General features: G+C 49.2%; 1 protein-coding gene across 2 annotated transcripts in view; it reads right to left on the minus strand.

Annotated features, from left to right (window-relative positions):
- Positions 1-4,068: 4,068 nt before the first annotated feature.
- LOC147111319 (MICOS complex subunit mic25-like) overlaps positions 4,069-25,841 on the minus strand; it is a 411,496-nt gene continuing 389,723 nt past the window's right edge. For both annotated transcript variants that reach the window (XM_086002087.1, XM_086002084.1), the window contains one exon: positions 4,069-4,436. In XM_086002087.1, coding sequence (XP_085858213.1) covers positions 4,424-4,436 — 13 coding nt within the window. In that variant the 3' untranslated portion in view covers positions 4,069-4,423. The remainder of the gene's footprint in view (positions 4,437-25,841) is intronic.

Below are 25,841 nucleotides of genomic sequence, written 5' to 3' on the forward strand. Positions count from 1 at the left end.
AGCGAGTTCCACATTCGAACCACTCTCTGGGTAAAGAAGTTCCTCCTGAATTCCTTATTGGATTTATGAGTGACTATCATATATTTATGACCTTCAGGAGAAACTTATTGACAGCCTGGCCTCTTCCCAAGGGCATGAGCCAGGGATTTATAAGCAGTTGCCAATCATCAGAAGCTACACTGAGCAATTACACTGTAATTGATCTCAGGAAGTACCCAGGATCACTTCCTCACACTAAGGAGCAGAGCAGTGGTCTTAAAGGGAGAGGCCACGTTAGCCTCAGCTCCACCTTAACAGCTAAACAACAACAACAATTTGCATTTATATAGCACCTTTTAAAGTAGAAACAAATGTCCCTTTGCAGAAAGAAAAAATTACTTGCATTTATATAATGCCTTTCACAACCACTGGATGTCCCAAAGCGCTTTCCAGCCAATGAAGTACTTTTTGAAGTGTAGTCACTGTTGTAATGTAGGAAACGCAGCAGCCAATTTGCGCACAGCAAGGTCCCACAAACAGCAGTGTGATAATGACCAGATAATGTTTTTTTTAGTGATGTTGATTGAGGGATAAATATTGGCCAGGACACCAGGGATAACTCCCCTGCTCTTCTTCGAAATAGTGCCATGGAATCACACAGAATCACAGAAACCCCACAGTGCAGATAGAGGCCATTTCGGCCCATCGAGCCTGCACCGACACATATCCCACCCGATCCCCGTAACCCCTACACCAACACATATCCCACCCTATCCCCGTAACCCCATGTATTTAATCCCCCTAACACTAAGGGTCAATTTATCATAGCCAATCAACCTAACCCGCACATCTTTGGACTGTGGGAGGAAACCGGAGCACCCGGAGAAAACCCACGCAAACACGGGGAGAATGTGCAAACTCCACACAGACAGTCGCCCGAGGCCGGATTCGAACCCGGGTCCCTGGCGCTGTGAGGCTTTTATATCCACCAGAGAGCAGACGGGGCCTCGGTTTAACGAAAGATGGCACCTCCGACAGGGCAGCACTCACTCAATACTGCACTGCGAGTATTAGCCTGGATTTTTGTGCTCAAGTCTCTGGAGTGGCAGAGGGAAAAAAATGGACGTTGAGACAAAGAAGGATGAATGACGACATGGTTTGAAGTACCGGTGGCTGTGGTACATTAACCCTGCATGAATCAGCCCCTCAGGAGATGAGGAAATTGAAGAGAGGGGAAAAAAAAGGTACGGATCATTAGGACAAAAAAAAATCAATGGCAGCTCAATGCAACTGAACGAGTTGACAAGGGGTTTGGTGCTGTGCTCTTTAAATGACCTTCACCATAAACGATTGGTAAAGCTAGGTGAATGCAGGGCTTAAAATAACTTACAACAGGGCTACAGGTAACACTTCTCATTGGAACGCCAGCATTGACCTACTCTTCCCCCAATGAGTTACCAATCTCAGCCTTGCTGCAAAGTCAGGAGTACAGGCACTTCCCAACAAGGAAGAAAAAGCGACTTGCATTTCTATTGCGCCTTTCACGACCACCGAACGTCCCAAAGCGCTTTACAGCTAGTGAAGTAGAGTCACTGTTGTAATGTAAGAAACGCGGCCGCCAATTTGCACACAGCAAGCTCCCACAAACAGCAATGTGATAATGACCAGATAATGTTTTTTTTTAAGTGTTGATTGAGGGATAAATATTGGCCAGGACATCGGGGATAACGCCGCTGCTCTTCTTCGAAATAGCGCCATGGTATCTTTTACGTCCACCTGAGAGAGCAGACTGGGCCTCGGTATAATGTCTCAACCGAAAGACGGCACCTCCGACAGTGCAGCATTCCCTCAGTACTGCACTGGAGTGTCAGCCTGGATTTTTCTGCTCAAGTCTCTGGAGTGGGACTTGAACCCACAGTGTCTGATTCAAAGGCGAGGGTGCTGCCCACTGAGCCACAGCCGAAGGAAAGAAAGACAAGCAAGAGGTGCCTCCACTGGGGCACACTCACTTGCCTCCAGTGTGGACAGACGTGTGAAAACCCTCTTGTTGACGTTTAGTTTCCTCACACCATGCATTATTCTTCACCCAACACAACCAAACGAAGTTTTACTTATGTGTATTGCACAAATGTGTGGGTGTTTTTTCAGAAATCAGTGCTGCTGACTGATCAGAGTACTAAGTGAATGACTAAGAACAATAGGAAGGATACACTGGCAGAAATGTGTGGGTATCTGTTCTGTAATCAACAACAGCGGCTTGCATTTATTGAGCACCTCTGGCATGGTGGGGCAACCAGGGCTCCTCAGGGGAGCGATTGACGGGCAGGGTTCGACACGTAGCCACATAAGGAGATATGAAGACGGGAGTTTGGTCAAAGAGGATATCAGGGATGAGGGACTTGTGGAGAGACTAGAGTAGTTGGGATTGTTATCCTTAGAGCAGAGAATGATAAGGGGAGATTTAATTGAGGTGTTCAAAATTACAGGAAACTTTCGATTTACCGGCACCTAAATAACTGGAAATCTCGGTTAACCGGCAAAATTCAGGAGTAGGTTCTGGTAAGTTTTACTTCATATTGTACTTGCCTTCCTCGATCTGTTGCTGTGCAAGGGTGTGGCTGCAGCTGTTGCTAAGCTACAGAGACGCTTGGAACTTGTGGCCATTGTTCTGCACTTGTTGCTAAGCAACAGGGTTTGTTGCTTTATACGGAGCTGTCAGCTCGCCGTATCTTTTACTATTGCTTTCGGTTATCTGGAATTTTTGATGAACCGGCACCACGTTGGTCCCGTCGGTGCCGGATAAAAAAAAGTTTCCTGTATGAAGGGTTTTGATAGAGTAAATAAGGAGAAACTGTTTCCACTGGCAGGAGAGGAAGTAACCAGAGGACACAGATTTAAGATAATTGGCTAAAGAACCAGAGGGGATATGAGAATTTTTTTTACGCAGCGAGTTGTTGTGATCTGGAATGCACTGCCTGAAAGGGCAGTGGAAGCAGATTCAATAGTAATTTTCAAAAGGGAATTGGATAAATACTTGAAAAGGAAAAATTTGCAGGGCTACGGGGAAAGTGCAAGGGAGTGGGATTAATTGGAGAACTCTTTCAAAGAGCTGGCACAAGCACGATGGGCCAAATGGCCACCTTCTGTGCTGGAGGATTCTAAGTAACATAACAACATACTTACATTTATATAGCAGCTTGAAAAACAAGGTGTTCATAAAGGAGAGAAAATGCATACCAATCAAGGGACAGGGAGTGACGTAATAAAACTCACTACGCAATTGGTTTGAGTATAAAGCAAGGCTTTAATCAACTTGTTTCAGAACATGGAGGTCTAGTTGTACTTCACTAGTTCCTTGTCTTACAAAATGTCCCTGGAAAGCTGGGGCCCACGCCCGAGTATTTATACTCCTTGGACGGCGCCACCAGCTGGCCGTCCAGCGTTATTTCATGAGTAGTTTCTTGATGAATGATGAGATTTATAACAGGGAGTTTGCTCATCTTGAGGTTAAACGCTGGTACAGACTGGTTGGGCCGAATAGCCTGTTTCTGTATTGTAACTTCTATAACAGGCAGGGACTACCATCCTTGGCCTCTGATAGAAATACAGCAATCAAAGAAAACTAGTCCTTCACTGCCCCCCGCCCCACCACCCCAGTGAACAACCCCACCTACCTCGCCCAACTGGCCATTCTTTGCGTTTGGGCTGATTGTCAGCAGGCTATTTGGCTGGGGGCAGCACCCTAGATGAACCCGATCCTCTCCTCTGCTGATTTCCACGAGCCTACGCCTTTCAGCAGGAGTCACTGGATGACGATCGGAAGCTGCATGTCCCTCTCCGAAGCCCAGCGGGGCGAAAGGCAGTATGTAGCCTCCCCGACTACCGACCTGGCTGAGGTCAGCCCCACTCAGCGCAGATCATACCCGGGAGTTTCTGGCCCGTTATGGGCAGAGCTTTTAAATACCGTACATTGATCATCACACTGCTCTGACATCCTAACTTCAGGTGGGGCTCGCAGGTAGTTCATTAGCGCTCAACGTGAGGCTCTGATCAAAACCCGACAGGCATTGTACGAAAGAAAACGGCGAGTACATTTTCAAAACAAATTTTTTTAATTCAGCTGAGCCCAATAAATACAGAACCATCCAGTATTATAACACGAGATTGCAAGTCAAACGCTGAGGTGCTACACGATGGAATGTTCCGTATGTACATACAGGATAAGGGGAATAATGTTTGGACTGGTGCATAGGCAGCCTCAATAATGGGGCACATTTACTGTGAGTTAATGTCAGGGAGTTGATGGAAATGAAGTCAGTTCAAATGCATGTTTATTGATAAACAGAATCGTGGACAAACCCTTCCTGTCGTGTTTGAGAAGAGTAGAATGCTGTTTCCACGGCAACAGGCACTGAACAAAGCCTCCTTGCACTTCAGCCATGATTCACCAACAGAGTCTGAAAAGAGGGGAAGAAGACATGCATCTTTTATTTGGTTCAATGACCGACAGAACATTTTCGCCAACCACCTGTGTGTATAAAACGGCTCACCTTGCTAAATGTGCAGTGGCGGGGTTTATAATTCAGGCTCTCTCCTGGCGTTCTAAGTTTGCACACAGAGCGAAAAGGCAGTTCCCATCGGCAGCCCGTGTCCCCTATGAACTAAAACCTTTGTGCCTTGCCGTGAATCGGATAGCTTGTCGCGGGACTAACAATGACCTTAGTACCACGGGCTTTAGCGTCGCAGACCAAATGGGCTGCCCACCATGTCCTCCTGCCCACTCCAAAAGGCAGTGGGGGTACCACATGGCAACATTCAGGTTAAACCAACACTCGGATTTATTCGCAAGCAAGGTAATTACACAGAAGCAGAAACGTATTGCAAAAAACAATATCTGACTTGCTGAGCGCGTAAACGATAAAGAGCTCTGAATTGTCACTAAATTCCTCTTCATAACTTTCGAACTGTGTCTTTGACGAGTCATTAAGTAACAAAAAAACTCCACGGATCCCTCTTTAGCTGCATCTAGTGGAGTCAGCAAGGAGCTTAAGCGCTCACAGAAAACTTCAGCTCCGGCCCAATTTTCTGGGATTATAAAGATAGATTTTCTCTGAAGATGTAACTGATGCCTCACAATAGCAAGCAAGCTGCGAGGAGTACATTTCTGGGCATTTGGTGGTTTTGTTTCATTTTCAAAGTAGATGAAATTAAAGCCGCTGCAGCAAATGCTTCAATTGCACAGCTCATTCAAAGAGCCGGCACAGGCACAATGTGCTGAAAGGCCTCCTTCTGTGCTGTATCATTCTATGAACCACACCGTTTTTTTTTAACAGTGAGACATCCTCCTTCAAGTTATTTAAATAGTTTCTCATACTCCTATATCTTTCTCCTGAAGATGCTCACTTCTACTGGAGTATGGTTCTACAGGTCCTAGCTGCCATCATTTATGTGCGACCCCAGTGAGACTTGGCGAGCTACTGAACTGTAGCGGGTATCACCGCCACACCTGATCCTGTCTTCACCCAGTCTTCACATACGTATGGAGTTGCTGGAGAATATGTGCGTGGGACCACTTGATGCATTTAGGGGAAAGCTAAATAAGCACTTGGAGAAGGGAATAGAAGGTCATGCTGATAGGATGCGATAAAGTAGGGTGGGAGGAGGCTCGTGCGGAGCATAAACGTCGGCATAGACCAGTTGGGCCGAATGGCCTGTTTCTGTGCTGTAGGGCTCCATGTAATAATCAAGAGCACAAAGCCGGGCTGATATTTTTCTCGTCCTTAGTCCGGAGGTGCTACGGCCAATTGTAACTACCACCTTGGCTGCGAGCAGCTAACTCCGCAGAGGCTGGGATCTCGAACCTGGGGGCTTTGTGATCTGTATGGCTCAGGTCCACGATGCAGGGCATTTAACAACTGAACCATTGGCCTTACCCCACCCCACCACCACCAATGCTCTCGACATGGCATGCACTGTCTGTAGCCATAGAATCATAGAATAGAAGCTTACAGCACAGAAGGAGGCCATTCAGCCCATCGTGCCTGTGCCGGCTCTTTGGTAGAGCTATCCAATTAATCCCACTCCCCTGCCCTTTCCCCATAGCCCTGCGGGAAGATTGAAATCTGCTCGGACCTCTGGCTGCTTATTGAGTTTGCAGTGCTGAAAAACCTGAGCTCACCTCTACCGCTCCTGTGCCAAGTGCTTCCTTCTGGCAGAGTTCAAAACATAAGGTATATATAAAAAAAAATGAATGTAAGGGGGGTTGGGGGAGGCAGTTGGACGCATGTGTATCCCTTAGAGTAGAACTTGCCAAGAGCAGCTACATAGGAGGCAAGTCCTCGCGGAATTGCACAGAGGGCGTCAGAGGCAAGTCGTTGCCATATGTTTTATCTCCACTGTTTTCACAAAGCATTTACAGCACAGAAACGGGCCATTCGGCCCAACTGGTCCATGCTGGTGGTGTTTATGCTCCACATGAGCCTCCTCCCACTCTACTTCATCTAATCCGATCAGCATGACCTTCTATTCCTTTCTCCCTCATGTGTTTATCTAGCTTCCCCCTAAGTGCATCTATGCTATTCCACATTCTCACCACTCTCTGGGTAAAGAAGTTTCTTCTGAATTCCCTATTGGATTTATTAGTGGCTATCTTATATTTATGGCCCCCAGTTTTGCTCTCCCCTGCAAGTGGAAACATCTTTTCTCCGTCTACCCTATCGAATAATCTTAACGACCTCTATCAGGCCAGCCCCTCAGCCTTCCAGCTTCCAGAGAAAAAAGCCCCAGCCTGAGGGAAGAGGGAAAGCGCCCCACACAGTATAAACTCGCTGCCTCGCTGACAAGAAAAACTCCATAATGCTCAGAGCAGTGTTCCAGTGTGGCTTCTGAAGAATGCATAAATCTGTCCTGTGATGTGAATAGGAATCAGATTGGAACACAGCACTTTCCTTAATTAGTATTCTGTAAATACTCCTTGTAACTGCGTGTGTGCGCGGATGTAATGCAACACAAAGGCAAGAAGATTGCTTGCAATTGCCCCCTTGAGTATCCATAGGCAGTGAATGGAGTAAATGAACTAGCAATGACAGTACCTCACTGTTGTAAACCCATCTCCTTCACAGCTTATAATTAGAGGATCGTTCACCAGCAACTGCAGTCTATTACAGTTCCTGAACTCTTGGTGGTCTTCTGCTTAGGGGTACCTGAAATTAATTTACTGGTGGGGTTATAATACACAGCAGATGACAGCTCAGCACAATTCTCTCAATCCCCCTGAATCAAGTAGTAACAGCGGCAGAACTATATTAAAATTGTCATTAAAAAAAAAATCATGATTTTTTTTTTAAAAGAGCAAACGCATGAATGTCCCGGCTTGCCGGATGACGGAGCAATTTACGACTCGAGGTGGCCTGTGTGTCAGTCTCGCGTGTGTGGGCAGTGGGTGTGAATCATCTCGCGGTGCCTGTTTGCTGTCGGTGACATCAAGGATCAGGACGCAGCAGGAGCTGGTCAGTGAAAGGGCTGTCGTCTAAATCCCCTTGTCATCAGTGGCTCAGTGGGTGGCACTCTCGCCTCTGAGTTGTGGGTTCAAGTCCCACTCCAGAGACTTGAACACAAAAATCTAGGCTGGCACCACAGTGTAGTACTGTGGGAGATAGTGACTATCTTTTATTTATAGTCCCTACTTTTGGACACTACCACAAGTGGAAAAATCTTCTCTACGTCTACCCTATCAAACCCTTGCATAATATTAAAGGCCTCTATCAAGTCACCTCTCAGCTTTCTTGTTTCTAGAGCAAAGAGCCCCAGCCTTTTCAGTCTTTCCTGATAGTTATAATCTCTCAGCTTTTGTATCATCCTTGCAAATCCTTTTTTGCACCTTCTCCAGTGCCTCTATATACATACAAGATTCTGAAAGGAATTGACAGGGTAGATGCTGAGAGGTTGTTTCCCCTGGCTGGAGTGTCTAGAGCTACATAGAAACATAGAAGATAGGAGCAGGAGTAGGCCATTTGGCCCCTCGAGCCTGCTCCGCCATTCAATGAGATCATGGCTGATCATCCAAATTCAGTACCCTGTCCCTGCTTTCTCCCCATATCCCTTGATCCCTTTAGCCTTAAGAAATATATCTAACTCCTTCTTGAATATATTTAATGAATTGGCCTCAACTGCCTTGTGTGGTAGAGAATTCCACAGGTTCACCACTCTCTGGGTGAAGAAATTCCTCCTCATCTCAGTCCTAAATGGCTTACCCCTTATCCTTAGACTGTGACCCCTGGTTCTGGACTCCCCCGTCATCAGGAACATCCTTCCTGCATCTAGTCTGTCTAGTCCTGTTAGAATTTTATAAGTTTCAATGAGATCCCCTCTCATTCTTCTAAACTCTAGCGAATATAAGCCTAATCGACCCAATCTCTCCTCATACGTCATTTCTGCCATCCCAGGTATCAGTCTGGTGAATCTTCGCTGCACTCTCTCCATGGCAAGAACATCCTTCCTCAGATAAGGCAACCAAAACTGCACACAATTCTCAAGGTGTGGTCTCACCAAGGCCCTGTACAACTGCAGCAAGACATCCTTGCTCCTGTACTCGAATCCTCTCGTTGCACTTCCCCTTCTCCCAATCTATTGCCATTCAGATAATAATCTGTCTTCCCGTTTTTGCCACCGAAGTGGATAACCTCGCATTTATCCACATTATATTGCATTTGCCATGCATCTGCCCAATCACCCAACCTGTCCAAATCATACTGGAGTTTCTCTGCATCCTCCTCACAGCACACACGCTCACCCAGCTTTGTGTCGTCTGCAAACTTGGAGATATTACATCTAGTTCCCTTGTCTAGATCATTTATATATATTGTGAATAGCTGGGGTCCTAGCACCGATCCCTGCGGTACCCCACTAGTCACTGCCTGCCACTCGGAAAAAGACCCGTTTATTCCAACTCTTTGCTTCCTGTCTGTCAACCAGTTCTCTATCCAAGACAGTACCTTACCCCCAATCACGTGTGCTTTAACTTTGCACGCTAATCTCTTATGCGGGACCTTATCGAAAACCTTCTGAAAGTCCAAATACACCACATCCACTGGTTCTCCCTTATCTATTCTACCAGTTACATCCTCAAAAAATTCCAGTAGATTAGTCATGCATGATTTACCTTTTGTAAATCCATGTTGACTTTGTCCGATCCTGTTACTGTTTTCCAAGTGCTCTGCTATTACTTCTTTTATAATGGACTCTAGCATTTTCCCCACTACCGATGTCAGATTTACTGGTCTATAATTCCCCGTTTTTTCTCTCCCACCTTTTTTAAATAGTGGGGTTACATTAGCTATCCTCCAGGGGGGCATAGTCTCAGGATAAGGAGTTGCCCATTTAAGACCGAGATGAGGAGGAATTTCTTCACTCAAGAGGGTTGTGTATCTTTGGAATTCTCTGCCCCAGAGGGCTGCGAATGCTGAGTGTTTGAGTATATTCAAGGCTGAGATCGATAGATTTTTGGACTCTAGGGGAATCAAGGGATATGGAGATCGGGCGGGAAAGTGGAGTTGAGGTCGATGATCAGCCATGATCTTATTAAATGGTGGAGCAGGCTCGAGGGGCCGTATGTCCTACTCCTACTCCTATTTCTTATGTTCTATATCTTTATTGTAATATGGAGGTGTTAAGCCAAGGTCCTGTCTGCTCTCTCAGGTGGACGTAAAAGATCCCATGGCTATTTTGAAGAAGAGCAGGGGAGTTTTCCCCCAGTGTCATAGCCAATATTGGCTGCCGCGTGTTCTACTTTACAACAGTGCCTACATTTCAAACGTACTTCATTGGCTGCAAAGTGCTTTGGGATGTGAATGGCGCTATATAAATGCAAGTCTCTCTTTCTTTCTGTTGTGTTAATATGGCGGACCTGATGCCAAGTGCCGGCGGCAGCAGCTGGGGTTACTGTAGCTGCCACGGAGACTTTGCCTCCAGGCGGAAGCCCCTCCTGAGGAAGCCCTCCTTTCTTCCAACCGCCCTGTGGCGGCAACGATTCTGCTGTGTTAAATGTCACTGTACGGTGTAGTGTATGTACTTTGCAGAAGGAACTATATTCTGCAGCCCCTGTATACTGCAGTACCAGTAGTGACCACCCCTGTATATAAGCCTGTGTAGTAACATTTGCATAGTAGTTCCAGGTTGCCTCCATTCAGTAAAGACCTGTTATAACCAACTCCTGCAGTCCATGTCTCAATTATACACGGACATAATACTGGCGACGAGCAGATACGAACTTACCTACAGTCTGCACCACCTCATGGGGATCCATCCCTGAAGCAAAGTTATCAGAGGTCGAGGCCAGCAGGAAGAAAGAAACAGAAGAAACGGGCGTTGACCGTGGACATCTGCCTCTGAGTCAGCGGAGTTGAAGATTTGCAGGAGAGGCTGTCGAGAGCGGGGCTTGGTTATCCTGTCGATGGTGCTTCAGCTAAGCGGGCTGGTGGCAGGTAGTACACTGATCCTTCCTGGGCTGCGGCGGTCTAGAGCTCGAGCGGGTGGCTTTGCAACGGGGCCGAGCAGCGTTGTCGGGAAGAGGAGAGAGAGGGTGGAGCACACAGGGCGCGGCCGGTGCTACGAAGCTGGGCAGCGTACAGACCCGAGAAGAGGGAGGCAAGAGTCCCGCAGGGTTGTTCCGACGACGGGGAAATAATAAAAATTAAACGCGCAGAAAGCCGCGAGGAGCTGCAGTTTGCCACGGGAACCGCGGAGAGCGGCGTTAGCAGCAGCGCGGGGGGGAAGTGCGCGAAGACCATAGGGCGTCGCCATCAAGGCATAAAACGCCAGCAACAGCGCTAGCAACAGCGGAGAAAACAGAAAGAGCGGGAGGCGCCATCTTAATCCAGCGGGGAAGAAGGCAAAGCGCGGGAGGCGCCATTTTGTTAAATCGGGGAAGAAGGCAAAGCGCAGGAGGCGCCATTTTAGATTTCCAAGATGCCGAAGACTGGCAATATCACTGCCTTCGATAATGCAATAGAAGACTGGACCACGTATGTGGGAAGAGTCGAGGTATATTGCGAGGCAAACGAAGTAGCCGATGAGAAAAAGGCATCGGTACTGCTAAACTTAATGGGCGCAAGAACGTACGGCCTATTGCGGGACCTGATTACTCCAGCCAAACCGAAGGCGAAGAGTTTTAATGAAATTGTTGCTATCCTACAGGAACACCTAAATCCTACACCGCTGCTGATAGCAGAAAGATTTAAATTCCACAGGAGAAATCAGCATAAAGATGAGAGCAATGCTGATTACCTCACGGAACTACGCAAGCTATCAAAGCACTGCCAGTTCGGAGCAGGACTGGCAGATACCTTACGGGACAAATTTGTCTGTGGACTCCTGAGTGAAGGAACCCAGAAGAGGTTACTCTCAGAGAAAGAGCTGACGCTAGATAAGGCTTTCAGCGTGGCAGTATCGTATGAAGCAGCAGCAAGGGGAGTTGCGGAAATGCAGCAAAAGCCACAGGAATACGGCACCCACGAAATGACACGGGGATTTGCAAAATGTTATCGCTGCGGCAGAACAACCCATGACCAGAAGGACTGCTGGTCCAAGGACAAAATATGCAGGCAATGCGGAAAGATGGGACACATTGCACGAGTTTGCAGGTCTGGGAAGAAGACCAACGACAACAAAAAGGCCACTAATGGATTGGCCGAGAGGTTCGTTCAAACATTCAAGAAGGCTATCAAGGCAATGTGTAATGAAGATATACCCCTACAGCACAAGGTGGATAACTTCTTGTTTGCCTACCGGAATGCGACACATGCGGTTACCAACCAAACTCCAGCCATGATGTTCTTCAATCGAAGACTACGATGCCGCTTGGATTTGGTTAAGCCAAACATCAGAAGAGATGTAGAGAACAGGCAGTTTCAGAATATGAATGAAAGGCCGACCAGGAGTTTTAAGATAGGTCAACCAGTTTTGGCCCGGGACTACCGCACAGAGAAATGGTAGCCAGGAACGATCTGTACACGGCAAGGACCTCTAATGTATACCGTGGACGTTGGAGAGAGTATTGTAAGACGCCATGCTGACCAGATTCTAGAGTCACTGGGAAACGTCAACTCCACACCACGATCTGATACACCTGGCGATGAAACCGAAGTACCAATTGCATCTACCTCAGAATCGGTGATATTGGAAGCAGACTAACCAAACAACAACATTGATCCCGACTCAACGTCGCCAGAAGAACCTGATACCCCAAAGAGGCGTTTTCCAGACAGAATCAGGAAGCCTCCTCAAAGACTGAACTTATAATTGCTTAACTTCAACTAATGTATCTAGCAACTGTAATTGTAAATATGTTATTTCATTGTTAATCGAATGTTATGTACTGTTTAGCTAAAAGGGGAGGAATTGTAGTGTACGTACTTTGCAGAAGGAACTATATTCTGCGGCCCCTGTATACTGCAGTACCAGTAGTGACCACCCCTGTATATAAGCCTGTGTAGTAACATTTGCATAGTAGTTCCAGGTTGCCTCCATTCAGTAAAGACCTGTTATAACCAACTCCTGCAGTCCGTGTCTCAATTATACACGGACATAATATAAGGTAATTGGGGGAATGAGAGGTGCTGAGTTCAGCATCTGACCGTCAAAGCACCAGTGCTGGGATCGTTCAGAAAGCAGTGCAGTTGAGAGACTATACAGTGCTAACAATTTTACAAGCGTCACTCCATGAACACTGTGTTGCTATATGGAGCTCCTGGTAGAAACCTAGACACACAACTCTCTACTCCTTCATCCAACTTATTAATAGCTATGGTGAAAAGCTGAGACCCCAGTACAGATACTGGGGAACGCCACTTCTCATATCCTGCCAATCAGAGAACAAACCTTTTATCCTTACTCTCCGTCTCCCATCTCCCAACCAATTATCAACCCATGTCACAAGGTTACCTCCAATTCCATGCACTTTTATTTCTGCTAATAATCGCTTGTGTGGAACCTTATCAAATTCCCTTTGGAAGTCCATATAGACAACATCCATTGACACTCCCTTATCCACCATGTTAGTGGCCTCTTCAACTAGATTAGTCAGACATGACTTACCCTTCACAAATCCATGCTGATTCTCTTTGATCAGCTCATGCTTGTCCAAGTGCTCAGTCACTCTGTCCCTGATGATAAGATTCCAGTAACATCCCCACAACTGATGTTAAACTGATAGGTCTGTAGCTACCTGGCTTCTCCCTCCCTCTCTCCCTATAATGGAGTGACATTTGCAATTTTCAAATCCAAAGGCACAATTCCTGAATTTAGAGAGCTTTAGAAAATTCTGCAATTTCTCCACCTATGTCTTGTAATACCCTGGGGTGGAATCCATCTTAAGTTCCATTATTTTTTCAATTCCCATTTGTTTTTACTTGTGCTAAATCCATTAGGTTTCTCACCTTGACTTATTTTTAGGTTCCCTTGTACCGCTGGTATTTTGTGCTCTTCCTCCAGTGTGAAAAAACGGTACAAATTACTCTTTTAACAAGTCTACTATTTACTTATTACCCACCTGCGTCCGGCTATAATGGGCCCACATTCCCCTTTACCTCTCTCTCGCTCTCTTAATATATTTATACAACTTCTTGTTGTTTGCTTTGATATCCCATGTATGTTTTTTTTCCAAGGTTGTGGGTTCAAGTCCTACTCTAGAAACTGGAGCATAAAAATCTAGGCTGACACTCCAGTGCAGTCCTGAGGGAGTGTTGCACCGTCGGAGGTGCCGTCTTTCAGATGAAATGTTAAATTGAGGTCCCGTCTGCTCTCTCAGGTGGACGTAGAAGATTCCATGGAACTATTTGGAAGAAGAGCAGCAGAGTTCTCCCTGGTGTCCTGGGGCCAATATTTATCCATCAATCAACATCACTAAAACAGATTATCTGGTCATTAAGCTGTTTGTGGGAGCTTGCTGTGCGCAATTTGCTGCCACATTACAACAGTGACTACACTTCAAAAGTACTTAATTGGCTGTAAAGCGCTTTAGGAGGTCCTGAGGTCGTGAAAGGCGCTACATAAATGCAAGTCTTTCTTTTTTTATATATTCTTTTTGTGCACCTTTGTCAGCCTGGATTATCACTATCACTGAGGAAATAGTACTTGGCAAAATAATGGGACTAAAAGATGACAAGTTCCCTGGACCAGATGGCCTGCATCCCAGGGTCTTAAAAGAAGTGGCTGCAGAGATAGTGGATGCATTGATTGCAATATACCAAAGTTCCCTGGACTCTGAAGAGGTCCCAACGGATTGGAAAACCACAAATGTCACACCCCTATTTAAGAAAGGAGGGAGACAGAAAACAGGAAACTAGACCAGTTAGCCTAACATCTGTCATTGGGAAAATGCTGGAGTCCTTTTATTAAGGAAGCAGTAGCAGGGCATTTGGAAAATCATAATGCAGTCAAGCAGAGTCAGCATGGCTTTATGAAAGGGAAATCATGTTTAACAAACTTGCTGGAGTTCTTTGAGGAGGTAACCAGCAGGGTGGACAAAGGTGAACCAGTGGATGTGGTGTATTTAAATTTCCAGAAGACATTCGATAAGGTGCCACATACAGGAAACTTCGCGATATCCGGCACCGACGGGGCCGAGCTGCTGCCGATCTATCAAAACTTCCGGATAGACCAGCGCTAATGTTGAAGGATACGGAGGTTTTCATCTCTGTAACTGACAACAAACACTGTTGCTTAGCAACAGCTTGTAAACACTCGGCCCATACCTTGGAAGCGTCTCTGAAGCTGTTGCTAAGCTACAGAGACACTTTCCAGAGCCTGACTGTTAAAAAAATGCTAGGAGAAGAAAAAAAACCTAACCAAAACGGCTGCTGATTTCTGCCGTTAGATCGAGGTTTCCGGACATACAACCTCCAGATAAACCAAAGTTTCCTGTAAAAGGTTACTGCATAAGATAAGAGCTCACAGAATTGGGGGTAATATATTAACATGGATAGAGAATTGGCTAACTAACAGAAAGCAGAGAGTCGGGATAAATGGGTGATTTTCCAATTGGCAAATGGTAACTAGTGGGGTGCCACAGGGATCGGTGCTGGGGCCTCAACTATTTACAATCTATATTAATGACTTGGATGAAGGGACCGAGTGTAATGTAGCCAAGTTTGTGGATGATACAAAGATGGGTGGGAAAGCAAGTTGTGCAGAGGACTCAAAGAACCTGCAATGGATATAGACAGGCTAAGTGAGTGGGCAAACATTTGGCAGATGGAGTATAATGTGGAAAAGTGCGAGGTTATACACTTTGGCAGGAAAAATAAAAAAGCAAATTATGATTTAAATGGTGAGAGACTACAAAATGCTACAGTTCAGAGGGACCAGAGATGAGGGGGTTGACTTATGAGGAAAGGTTGAGCAGGCTGGGCCTATACTCATTGGAATTTAGAAGAATGAGAGGTGATCTTATTGAAACATATAAGATACTGAGGGGGCACGACAAGGTAGATGCAGAGAGGATGTTTCCCCTCGTGGGGAAATCTAGAACGCGGGGGCATAGTTTCAGAATAAAGTGTCGCCCTTTTAGAACTGAGATGAGGAGGAATTTCTTCTCTCAGAGGGTCGTAAATCTGTGGAATTCTCTGCCCCAGAGAGCTGTGGAGGCTGGGTCATTAAATACATTTAAAGTGGAGATAGACAAATTTTTGCAAGATAAGGGAGTGAAGGGTTATGGGGAGCGGGCTGGGAAGTGGCTTTGAGCCCAAGATCAGCCATGATCTTATTGAATGGCGGAGCAGGCTCGAGGGGCCAAGTGGCCTATTCCTGCTCCTCTTTCTTATGTTCTTATTATGTGCTCAAATCTCTGGAGTGGGGCTTGAACCCACGACCTTCTGACTTAGAGGCGAGAGAGTTACCTACTGAGCCTGGGGTGACTCCAGTATTATCTTGTTTATTTTAAATGGCTTAAAATAATCAAGCGGAACATCTCTGCTCGAGTCTCCAGGCTCACACATGAAGAATGGCTATTTGGCATGGTATTGGAGGACACTGAGTGCTTGTGGAACCGGTAAGCAGCACAATTCATTCCTTTCAACAACAACAACTTGCACCTTTAGCGTAGTAAAACAGCCAAGGCACTTCACAGGAGCGTTAGCAAACAAAATTTGCCACCGAACCATATAAGGAGAGATTAGGACAGGTGACCAAAAGCTTGGTTAAAGAGGTAGATTGTTAAGGAGCATCTTAAAGGAGGAGAGAGAGGCGGAGAGTTTTAGGGAGGGAATTCCAGGGTTTAGGGCCCAGGCAGCTGAAGGCACGGCCGCCAACGGTGGAGTGATTAAAATCGGGGAGGCGCAAGAGGCCGGAATTGGAGGAGCGCAGAGATCTCGGAGGGTTGTAGGGCTGGAGGAGGTTACAGAGATAAGCAGGGGCGAGGCCATGGAGGGATTTGAAAATTTTAAAATCGAGGTGTTGCGGGACGAAAATTGGAGGGAAAGAAAACCGGGAATGCCGTGCTCTGCTACAAAGCATTAAATGCTATTTTGCACAGATAAATAATGAACTCCGATCTCCTGTTGCGCTAGATATTGTTTTGGAGGGTAGTGAAACTAACAAACATACCCTCAGAACTAGAAATACTGCTGATCCTAATCAGACCACACTGTAGTATCCTGAGGATCGTGCCGTCCCCTCCTGTCCGACACTGCTGTTACATTCCCCCCCAGGCCACTGCTGCTTCTTTCCTCACTCGTGTCATGTTCCTGAGGCCACTGCTGCCTGCTGCTACCCTCTCTGGCATTTACATATCCAAAGACTACTGGTACATAGCATTGTTGTGTGCCCACCTACATCATTCTAACTTTTTTTTTAAACTGGAAAATTCAGTCTCCAACGATACGTCTCTGACTTCCCTGGTCTGGCCATGTAGAAAATAGTGCTGCGCGATTGAACGGTGAGTGTATGTATGGTGCCACGTTAGAACAAATACCAGGGGACATGAGTTCGAAATTAGGAAGTGAGGCGTAAAAAAAAAGGAAAAGTCTTGTATTTATATGGCGCCTTGCACGACCTCAAGACGTCCCAAATTTACAGCCAACAAAGTGCTTTTGAAGTGTAGTCACTGTTGTGATGTAGGAAACATTGTAGCTAATTTGCGCACAGCAAGCTCCCACAAACAGCAATAATCTGTTTTAGTGATGTTGGTTGAGGGATAAATATCAGCCAGGGCACTGGGGAGAACTCCCCTGCTCGTCTTCAAATAGTGCCCTGGGATATTTTACGTCCACCTGAGAGAGCAGATGGGGCCTCAGTTTAACATCTCATCTGAAAGACGCAAGTAGGCAAGTCAGGCGGAACTTCTCCACCCAAAGGGTAACACAGTTGGGGAATAAATTAATAGGGATGCCCACTGAAGCGGAGAGTGTGAATCGCTTCAAGAGACAATTCAGTTGAGGTTTCTGGAGAAAGAATGGATTGAGTGGTATGGTGGGAAGGTGCGGCTGATCAACTAAAAAGCAACAACAGAAAATGCTGGAAAAACTCAGCAGGCCAGGCAACATCCGTGGAGAGAGAGAAAGAGAGGGAGAGAGACAACTAAAAAGCAACTGCAGGTTGGGTCTTGTGGTCTTTTCGAAACCATTAGGACAGAGACTGCAAGGCTCTGCCATTGGTGGGGAACCTCACTAGAGACAGAGCTCCAACTCTGGAGCCGCCGGTCTGTGCTAGAGCCTACCACGGATGAACAATAGCAGTCGAGTCTTGGAATCTCTGCCCTTTATATGCTTTAAAATCAAAGGGTTCAAAGCCCTTCCAGAGTTTTTGAGTTGCTATTCCTGGTTGCTTTTTATGAAAGTATGGTGCTGTGGCGACACGCCACCACTGGACATAATCCGCTCACGGCGGCACAGACAGTCTAAGCAGAAGCCCCCAGCCGGGGGCCCTTTCCTCCGGCAACTTGTTTCCCGCAGGGACAGGCTGCCGGGAGCACTTCCTGTCTGGGAAGTATTTAAGTGGATGCGCGGGCTTTTCTAGTTCCTGTTTGACATGTGGATGGAATAAAGCAGTTGTGTTTTCAATAGCTCTGGTCTCGACTCCCACGTTTGCCGCGGTATCTCAACACTGGTGACCCCGACGCTCAGGACGAATCCTAAGCTAGCATGGCGGATACAAATGCAGTCACGGTTAAATTACCAGACTTTGGGGAGAACCTCGCCGAAGCCTGGTTCGTTCAAGCTGAGTCCAGATTCCGGCTGAAAGGCATTACAGTCGACGCCACGAAGTACGACTACCTCGTCGCCTCGCTCACCTACGCTACAGTCCCCAAGGTTTGGGCAGCGCTGCAGAATCCAACAACGGATGGCAAGTACGAACATCTGAAGGCTGCGCTACTTAAAAAATTTCAAACGTCCTCTTACCAGCGCCACTGCCAACTCCTGGACCTCCCCGGCCTTGGTGACGCTTCACCATCAGACCTGCTTTCCCACATGCTGTCCCTCTCAGACGACAAAAATCCCGGCGCCCTTTTTCGCACGCTTTTCATTCGGCAGCTCCCCGCCAGCATCCGCCCGCTCATTGTGGAGTCTGGCTCCACGGACCTGAATGATATAGCCGAAAAGGCCGACCGGCTGCTCTCTGCACAGGCCGCTCGCGACGTCGCGCCCGACCTCACGGCAACGACCACGCGGTCTTCCCGGGCCACTAGGCCCGACCGCCCTACCACTCCGGGTCACTGCTACTACCACACCCGTTTTGGCGCTAGGGCTCAATGCTGCACGCCACCGTGTACCTTCAAACCCCCCCCCCGCACCGGCCCCCGCGATGGCCGCGGGGCAGAAGGAGCCCCTACTGTACGTCACTGACGACAGAACCAACCGCCGATTTCTGTGCGACACAGGGGCCCAGCACAGCATCACCCCCGCCTCCGCCCTCGAGATCCAACGCGGCACACGGGGTATCACACTGGCTGCAGCCAACGGCTCTGACATCCGCACATATGGCACCCGCATGGTCACGCTCGACCTCGCGGGCCGCCGCTACCGCTGGGAGTTCCTCACAGCCAAGGTCCTCTGCCCACTCATCGGCGCCGACTTCCTACGCGCCCACGGCCTCCTTGTCGACATTCCGAGGCACCGCCTCGTCGACATCAACACTATGGCCCCCATCCCCGGCGCCTTTACCCCGGCCCGTTCAGCCGGCCTGACGACCTACTGCCTCGCCAGAGCCACGGACGACGACTCGGCACTCCTAGCTGAGTTTCCCGCCCTCACTAACCCGACCTTTTCGGCCAAAGCCGCCAAGCACGGTGTGGAACACTATATCCCCACCACCGGCCCCCCAGTTTCAGCCCACGCCCGCAGACTCAACCCGGCCAAGCTGGAAATCGCGCGGGCCGAGTTCACCACCATGGAACAACTCGGCATCATCCGCCGCTCCAGCAGCCCTTGGGCCTCGCCCCTCCACATCGCCCCCAAGCCCGGCGGAGGCTGGCGCCCTTGCGGGGACTACCGCCGCCTCAACGACGCCACCACCCCCGATCGATACCCGGTGCCACACATCCAGGACTTCTCGGCCCGACTGGCCGGACGAACCGTCTTTTCCAAAGTCGACCTGGTGCGCGGTTACCACCAAGTCCCCGTACACCCCGCGGACATCCCCAAAACGGCCGTCATCACCCCATTCGGCCTGTTCGAGTTCCTGAGGATGCACTTCGGCCTCAAGAATGCAGCACAGGCTTTCCAGCGCCTTATGGACTCAGTCCTCCGGGACCTGAACTTCCTATTCGTCTATCTAGACGACATTCTCGTGGCCAGCTCCTCCAAACAGGAACACCTCGAACACCTTCGCATCCTGTTCGGGCGCCTAGCCCAACACGGGCTCATCCTCAGCCCGGCGAAGTGCCAATTCGGCCTAACCGAGATCGATTTTCTCGGTCACCACATCACTCCTGCTGGGGCCGTCCCCCTGCCCAACAAGGTGCAGGCCGTCCAGCAATTTCCCCGCCCCACAACCATCAAGGGCCTCCAGGAGTTCCTCGGGATGGTGAACTTCTACAACAGGTTCATCCCCAGAGCTGCAGCCCTCATGAAGCCCCTATACGACTCCCTCCGAGGAAAATCCGGCAAGATGGACGTAGCCTGGACCACTGACACGGCAGCCGCCTTCGACGCCACCAAAAACGCGCTCGCCGACGCCACTCTGCTCGCGCACCCGAGGGCCGATGCCCGGGTCGCGCTCACCACCGACGCCTCCGACCACGCGGTCGGGGCCGTGTTCGAGCAGTGGGTCAATGGCGCGTGGCAGCCACTTGCCTTCTACAGCCGCCAACTGCGCCCCCCGGAGGTCAAATACTCCACTTTCGACCGCGAGCTTCTCGCGCTCCACCTGTCGGTCCGCCATTTCAGGTTCCTCCTGGAAGGCCGCCCCTTCACCGCGTTTGTGGACCACAAGCCACTCACATACGCGATGGCCAAGCACACCGAACCCTGGTCCGCTAGGCAGCAACGCCAGCTCGTGGCCGTGTCCGAGTTTACTACGGACATTCAGCACGTCTCCGGTAGAGACAACGTGGTCGCCGATTGCCTTTCCCGTCCCGCCGTCTGTGCGAATCACCTCGTGGTCGACTACGCACAACTAGCAGCGGCCCAGCTCACGGACCCAGACCTCCTCTCGGCGGCTACCAGCCTGCCAGGGCTACGCCTAGCCAAGGTCGTGCACGGGCCCGAAGCCACGGCAGTCACTTGCGACGTCTCACTCGGCCACCCCAGGCCGGTCGTCCCTGAGACCTGGCGCCACCGCGTCTTCGACGCGCTCCACGGGCTCTCTCACCCGGGTTCCCGCGCATCCGTCAAACTCCTCTCCAAGCGCTTCGTCTGGCGCGGCCTCAGCAGAGATGTTCGGACTTGGGCCACCTCCTGCCTCGCCTGCCAACGGGCTAAGGTACAGCTGCACACCAAAGCACCCCTGGGAGACTTCGAGGTACCCAGCCGCCGCTTCGACCACGTACACGTCGACATCGTCGGTCCCCTGCCGCCATCGCAAGGCCAAACTTATCTCCTCACGATGGTCGACCGCTACACACGCTGGCCTGAGGCAGTGCCGCTGTCCTCCACCACCACAGCCGACATCGCCAGGGCGTTCGTTAACACCTGGGTTGCGAGGTTCGGCGTAACCGGCCGACATAACCTCCGACAGAGGCGCCCAGTTCACCTCCGAACTCTGGACGGCCACAGCACGCAACCTCGGGGTGACGCTCCACTGCACCACGGCTTACCACCCGCAGGCCAACGGACTTTGTGAACGCTTCCACAGGTCACTCAAGGCCTCACTCCGCGCCGGCCTGCAGGACAGTACCTGGACTGACCGCCTGCCGTGGGTGCTACTCGGCCTACGCACCGCGGTCAAGGAAGACCTCCAGTCCTCGGCAGCGGAGTTAGTCTACGGACAACCGCTGCGCGTCCCAGGCGAATTCCTTCCGGAGCCTACCAAGCCTTGGTCGGCCGAACAGCAGCGGCTCAACTCGTTCTCTTCCGCTCAGCAGTTCGCCCCACTTCCGGTCAACCGACACGGCGAACTCGCACCTCACGTCCCGCCAAATTTACAGCAGGCGCGCTTCGTCTTCGTGCGACACGACGCGCACCGCGGGCCCCTGCGACCCCCGTACGACGGACCGTACGAGGTACTACAAACCGGGGACAAGGTCTTCAAGCTGCGACTCGGCGACAGGGTCGACACAGTCTCCATCGACCGGCTCAAACCAGCACACACAGAACCAGGGGAACAGGTCCCCGTGGCCCAGCCTCCAACTAGAGGCCGTCCCCCCGGCAAGCCAGCACAGCCGGCGGCGAACCGCCCGACCCAACCAACCAGACCGGCGACCACTCAGAGCCGCTGCGGCAGAACCATTAGACCACCGTCACGACTCGTCCACTCCTCCTAAGCGGATTCTGGGGGGAGCTCTGTGGCGACACGCCACCACTGGACATAATCCGCTCACGGCGGCACAGACAGTCCAAGCAGAAGCCCCCAGCCGGGGGCCCTTTCCTCCGGCAACTTGTTTCCCGCAGGGACAGGCTGCCGGGAGCACTTCCTGTCTGGGAAGTATTTAAGTGGATGCGCGGGCTTTTCTAGTTCCTGTTTGACATGTGGATGGAATAAAGCAGTTGTGTTTTCAATAGCTCTGGTCTCGACTCCCACGTTTGCCGCGGTATCTCAACAGTGCAGTATATACTCGTGTAGAAGATGGAGAATATATGGGCGTTAACGTGAGGGAGGCTGTCTTATATGCAAGTGTAAAACCTAAGGTCGTACATGGAAGAATATGTTGTATTAGTGACCCTTACTTTACCTGCTCCGCTAAGTTTCTTTCAAATGTGCACCAAGATTAGAGCTGACACTGTATTTGCGTGGCTCAGTCCTATCCTGGGTGCTGCATTTATCCACTAGGCTAGGAGGGAGCTGAAACAGAAGTCTTTTCATTCTGTCCAAGGTGTGGAGACATTTACTCATTGTGTTATTAAGGTTCCCAGGATGTGGGTAATGCTGGCGCGGCCAGGTTTATTGCCCAGCCCTAGCTGCCCTGAGATGGTTGAACCGCTGCAGTCTTTGTGGTGGTGGTGCGCCCGCTGTAGGTGTCAGACAGGGAACGCCAAGGTATTGACCCAGTGACGATGACGGAATGGCAATGATGCCCAAGTCAGATGTGCTTTTTGTGGAATTGGGGCATCCACCTGCTGCATTGATGTGCCCCAAGTCACAGACTATCTTCCGGCCGCGGGATCAGTTAAATATTCTTTGGCGGGCTCCCAGCCTCCGCCAAGGAGTCTACCAGTAGTGGGAGAAAGAAAGAACTTGCATTTATATAACGCCTTTCACGACCTCAGGACGTCCTAAAATCAATGAAGTACTTTTGAAGAGTAGTCACTGTTGTAATGTAGGAAACACAGCAGCCAATTTTGCACACAGCAAGCGCCCACAAACAGCAATAAGATAATGACCAGATCCTCTGTTTTAGTGATGTTGAAGAATAAATATTGGCCCAGAACACTGGAGGAAAACTCCCTAGAACTTCTTTAATATAGTGCCGTCGGATCTTTTATGTCCACCTGAGCAGACATGGCCTCAGTTTAATGTCTCATCTGAAAGACGGCACCTCCGACAGTGCAACACTCCCTCAGTACTGCACTGGGAGTGTCAGCCTCGATTATGTGCTTGCGGAGTGGGACTTGGGAGTGGAGATTTGCCGGGGCAGCTCTCCGAGGCCTGCCGCAGTGCAGTGCTGCTGCCAGTCTTTGGGGCAGAAAATGACATTTACATTTTAAATTTGGCACCATAACCCGAGCGATGGATTCCACGGACTTTCTGTATTTATGAATTAAAATCTGTCACCGTAGCAACAGCAGAGACCTGGGATAAGCAGAGGTCCCTTTGCGTCCAGTGTTGGCTAAGGGTTAATGATGGCAAGTATGTCAGATGACATATTTTCAAGCTCAAAAATCTTACTTTAGCAATAATATAGAACTAAGTGAATCGTTAATGCTGTTTATAGTGTATACAAGGCACTGACTGTAAACACGGAACTCCACACAGACACCGTCCCATACGATGCAAAGGTCTCACATTCCAGCGCCAGTGATGTGAAATTCAAGGTCAGGATTAGTCCAGAATTATCAGTATAACAGTGTTGTGAGATGAAGAACTGGAAACACTTTGAAAAACAGCCTTGCTTAGAGATGAACCGCTGGACCATAAAAGCAGCATCATCTAAATAAGTTGCTATTTACAGAGAATGAAGCTGTAATCTGATGGAGATTTTGATTACAAGAACCATTTTGAGACAGCCCTAAACACCTTCACGTGACTACTTAAACTGCAGGAGGGCTGAACAGTGAAAGATGTACGGACCATACATATGCATATTTATTAGGGATGGGCATTAAGTGCTCGCCTTGTCAGCGACGCCCACATCCCATGAAAGAATAAAAAAATGCATATTGGGCACACAGACGTGTGGAATAAGACGAATACAAATCTTACACCAATCCCACCACTAAAATTAAATGATCTGCACTGGCACTGCTCCTCCGTTTTACAGCGAATTACATTGAATTTACAGCACAGTCACAGGCCATTCGGCCCAACTGGTCCATGCCAGTGTTTAAGCTCCACACAAACCTCCTCCCATCCTACTTCATCTCACCCTATCAGCATATCCTTCGAATCCTTTCTCCCTCAAGTGCTTATATATCTTCCTCTTAAATGTTTTGGGTAAGTGTCAGATTCAAAACATTTGTTATCCATTGAAGCAATGATGGAGGAGCGGGGGGGGAAACAACAGGCAAGATCCTCTCGCTCACCGCTCGTCTGCAACATCTACTGCCTAGGCGGACAAGGGCAGCAAGCGTATGGGAACACCATCACCTCCAAGTCACACACCATCCCGACTTGCACACTAATTGCCTGTTCCTTCATCGTCGCTGGGTCAAAATCCTGGAACTTCTGATCTAACGGCGCTGTGGGAGTACCTTCGCCACACGGACTGCAGCGGTTCAAGAAAGCGGCTCACCACCACCAACATTCTCAAGGGCAACTAGAGGTGGGCAATAAATGCTGGCCTTGCCAGCGACACTCACAGTCCATGAATGAATAAATAAATGAATTTAAAAGAAAAAAATTTGCTTCTCTGGACAAGACGGGGGGCGTTTCTTGCTTTGGGCGGAAGCAGGCGTGAGGTCGGCGGAGCTTCCACGCTGCCCGGCCAAAGCCAGCTCACTTTGAATGTAACCGGCGAGCTGTGGGCTGCTGGTTGGTCAGGCCGCTCCATGACTGGTACAACTGGGCCTGTCGCACAAAGCGCACACTCCATGGAAAATAGCTATCGGGGGTCTTACCACCGCCGTAGGACCCCGCTTTGCATATTTAAACAGCCTCCCGCCTGTTTTGGTCGTCCATTTTGAAGCCTAACTGTAAATTAAATCAGGCGGGTCTTGGGCATCAAAGGGGTGTCCAAGGAGTCCACCACTGGCGTACCGTCGTTGCAGTGTGTATCATCTACAAGATGCACTGCAGTAACTTACCAAGGCTTCTTCGGCAGCACCTCCCAAACCCACGACCTCTACCACCTAGAAGGACAAGGGGCAGCAGGCCCATGGGAACACCACCACCTCCAGGTTCCCCTCCAAGTCACACACCATCCTGACTTGGAAATATACCACCGTTCCTTCATCGTCGCTGGGTCAGAATCCTGGAACTCCCTCCCTAACAGCACTGTGGGAGCACCTTCACCACACGGACTGCAGCGGTTCAAGGTGGCGGCTCACCACCACCTTCTCAAGGGCAATTAGGGATGGGCAATAAACGCTGGCCTTGCCAATGACGCCCACATCCTGTGAATGGATAAAAAACGGTGCCCACTGCCAGTCGCCCATCATTCACTTTTTTTTGTCCCTCTCTATTTACTGATATTTCAACCTTCGCTGACTCTCTGAATCATCCTCTCTTAGACTTTCAAAGTTCCAAGTATGCCGCACTACACCAGGGGTTCCCAATTATATTCAGACAAGGTCCATTTACCTCATTCACAAATCCGACTGAGATCCAGATGGGAGTCAGTCCTGGTTTTTACAGCATCAATAGAAGTAAATCTCTCTCTGTTCATCTTTAGCTGTGTCTATTGCTCTCATCCTTTCTCTGTGTTTCTTTCTCTTTCTAAGTGTCTCTGTTGCTGTCCTTTTGTTTCACCCCTGTCTTTTCTCTTTCGGTTTCTGTTTCACCTCCTTTCTGTGTTTCTGTCTACTTTCCTCTCTCCCTAGGACTCTATTTCTCTCAGTCCTTTCGGTTTTAGTCCCTTTCTCTCTCCCTATGCCAGAATTAATTTCTGTCCTTTCTCC

Source organism: Somniosus microcephalus, chromosome 11, assembly GCF_052327205.1.
Source record: "Somniosus microcephalus isolate GS21.2 chromosome 11, FLI_Smic_1.0, whole genome shotgun sequence".
In the NCBI taxonomy this organism is placed as follows: Eukaryota; Metazoa; Chordata; class Chondrichthyes; order Squaliformes; family Somniosidae; genus Somniosus; species Somniosus microcephalus.